The 1253-nt window shown below is 47.2% G+C and overlaps 1 protein-coding gene across 1 annotated transcript in view; it reads left to right on the top strand.

Annotated features, from left to right (window-relative positions):
- The window catches only part of CSRNP3 (cysteine and serine rich nuclear protein 3), a 93467-nt gene that overhangs the window by 73806 nt on the left and 18408 nt on the right, over positions 1-1253 (top strand). The window contains exon 3 of the mRNA XM_007450057.1: positions 13-272. Within this exon, the coding sequence (XP_007450119.1) occupies positions 13-272 (260 nt within the window). The remainder of the gene's footprint in view (positions 1-12; positions 273-1253) is intronic.

The raw sequence follows: 1253 nt of genomic DNA, 5'->3' as shown, positions 1-1253 counted from the left end.
TTTCCCTTTCAGCTTCCTCCATCCTTAAAAGGGAGAAGCGGCTGAGGACGAAGAATGTACATTTCAGCTGTGTCACCGTGTATTACTTCACCAGGAGGCAGGGCTTCACGAGCGTGCCCAGCCAAGGTGGCAGCACCCTGGGCATGTCTAGCCGTCACAACAGCGTGCGCCAGTACACCCTGGGTGAATTCGCCAGAGAGCAGGAGAGGCTGCACCGCGAGATGCTGAGAGAACACCTCAGGGAGGAAAAACTGAATTCTTTAAAGCTAAAGGTAAAAAAAACCTTAGACGCTCACTTTTTTTTTTGCCAAACCCCCATCCTTACCTCACTTTGGTTGCATTAACCATTTTCATATTTAGATCCACAGATTAAGCTGGGCACTTTCCACAACAGACTGTCTGCTGAGGCTTTTTTAAAGCAAAAACAGTATGGTCGCGTCACTGAAAGCAGTGCGGAAAACTTACCTGACGTTGTTTACTTATTCATCCTATGAATATTTCTTTAGATCCTAGACCCTGTGCTTGGGCTGGGGCTATGTAGTATGAAACATAGATGTGGTTCCTTTTCTCCTGGAACTTACGTATCAATAGGAAAGATAAATATTAATCATGTAGACAAAATAAAATCACATTTTCGTGAAGTGCTATGAAGGGGGGGTTGCAAGGTGCTATGAAAGTAAGTAACAGGGAACTGATGTGGTCCGGAGGTCAAGGAAGGTTTCCTCAAGGAAGTGATGGTTGAACTGAAATCTGTGCAGATAGTTAGACAGGAAGGGTTGGTGAGAGTGGTTCAGGCGGCAGGGAGAGCTGGAGCTGCCTCGTGGCAGGAGGAATCACGGTTAGCACGGTTAGCACACAGAGCTAGCATGGCTGGAGCAGAGATGAAGAGAGTAGAATAACGTGGCGGGCGTGGTGGTAGTGGTTGGGCTTTGTAAGTCTGGTTGAGGCATTTTTTTCCTCTTCATCCTGATGCCATCAGAAGTCGTACAGGAGCCTTAAGCATGGGGTTGGGGGTGGCAGGGTAATGTGATTCGGTTCATGTTATGATGTGAGGATAGTTTTGGGGCAGGGGCAGCCATGTTGGGGGAGCTTATGGAGTCAGACCAGGTAAGAGGCTATTACAGTGGTCCAGGAGAGAGATGATGGTAGGTTAGATTAGACTGATGGCAGAGAGAGGAAGAGAGATGGACAGAGGGAGTAATTTAGGAAATAAAATTGACAGTCCTTGATGATGGGTTGGATTAGGAAGGGAA

The sequence above is a fragment of the Lipotes vexillifer genome, unplaced genomic scaffold (genome assembly GCF_000442215.2).
Source record: "Lipotes vexillifer unplaced genomic scaffold, Lipotes_vexillifer_v1.1 scaffold330, whole genome shotgun sequence".
Classification (NCBI taxonomy): domain Eukaryota; kingdom Metazoa; phylum Chordata; class Mammalia; order Artiodactyla; family Lipotidae; genus Lipotes; species Lipotes vexillifer.
Note: the sequence above shows the minus strand (reverse complement) of the source record. Positions and strands in the feature narration are given on the sequence as shown.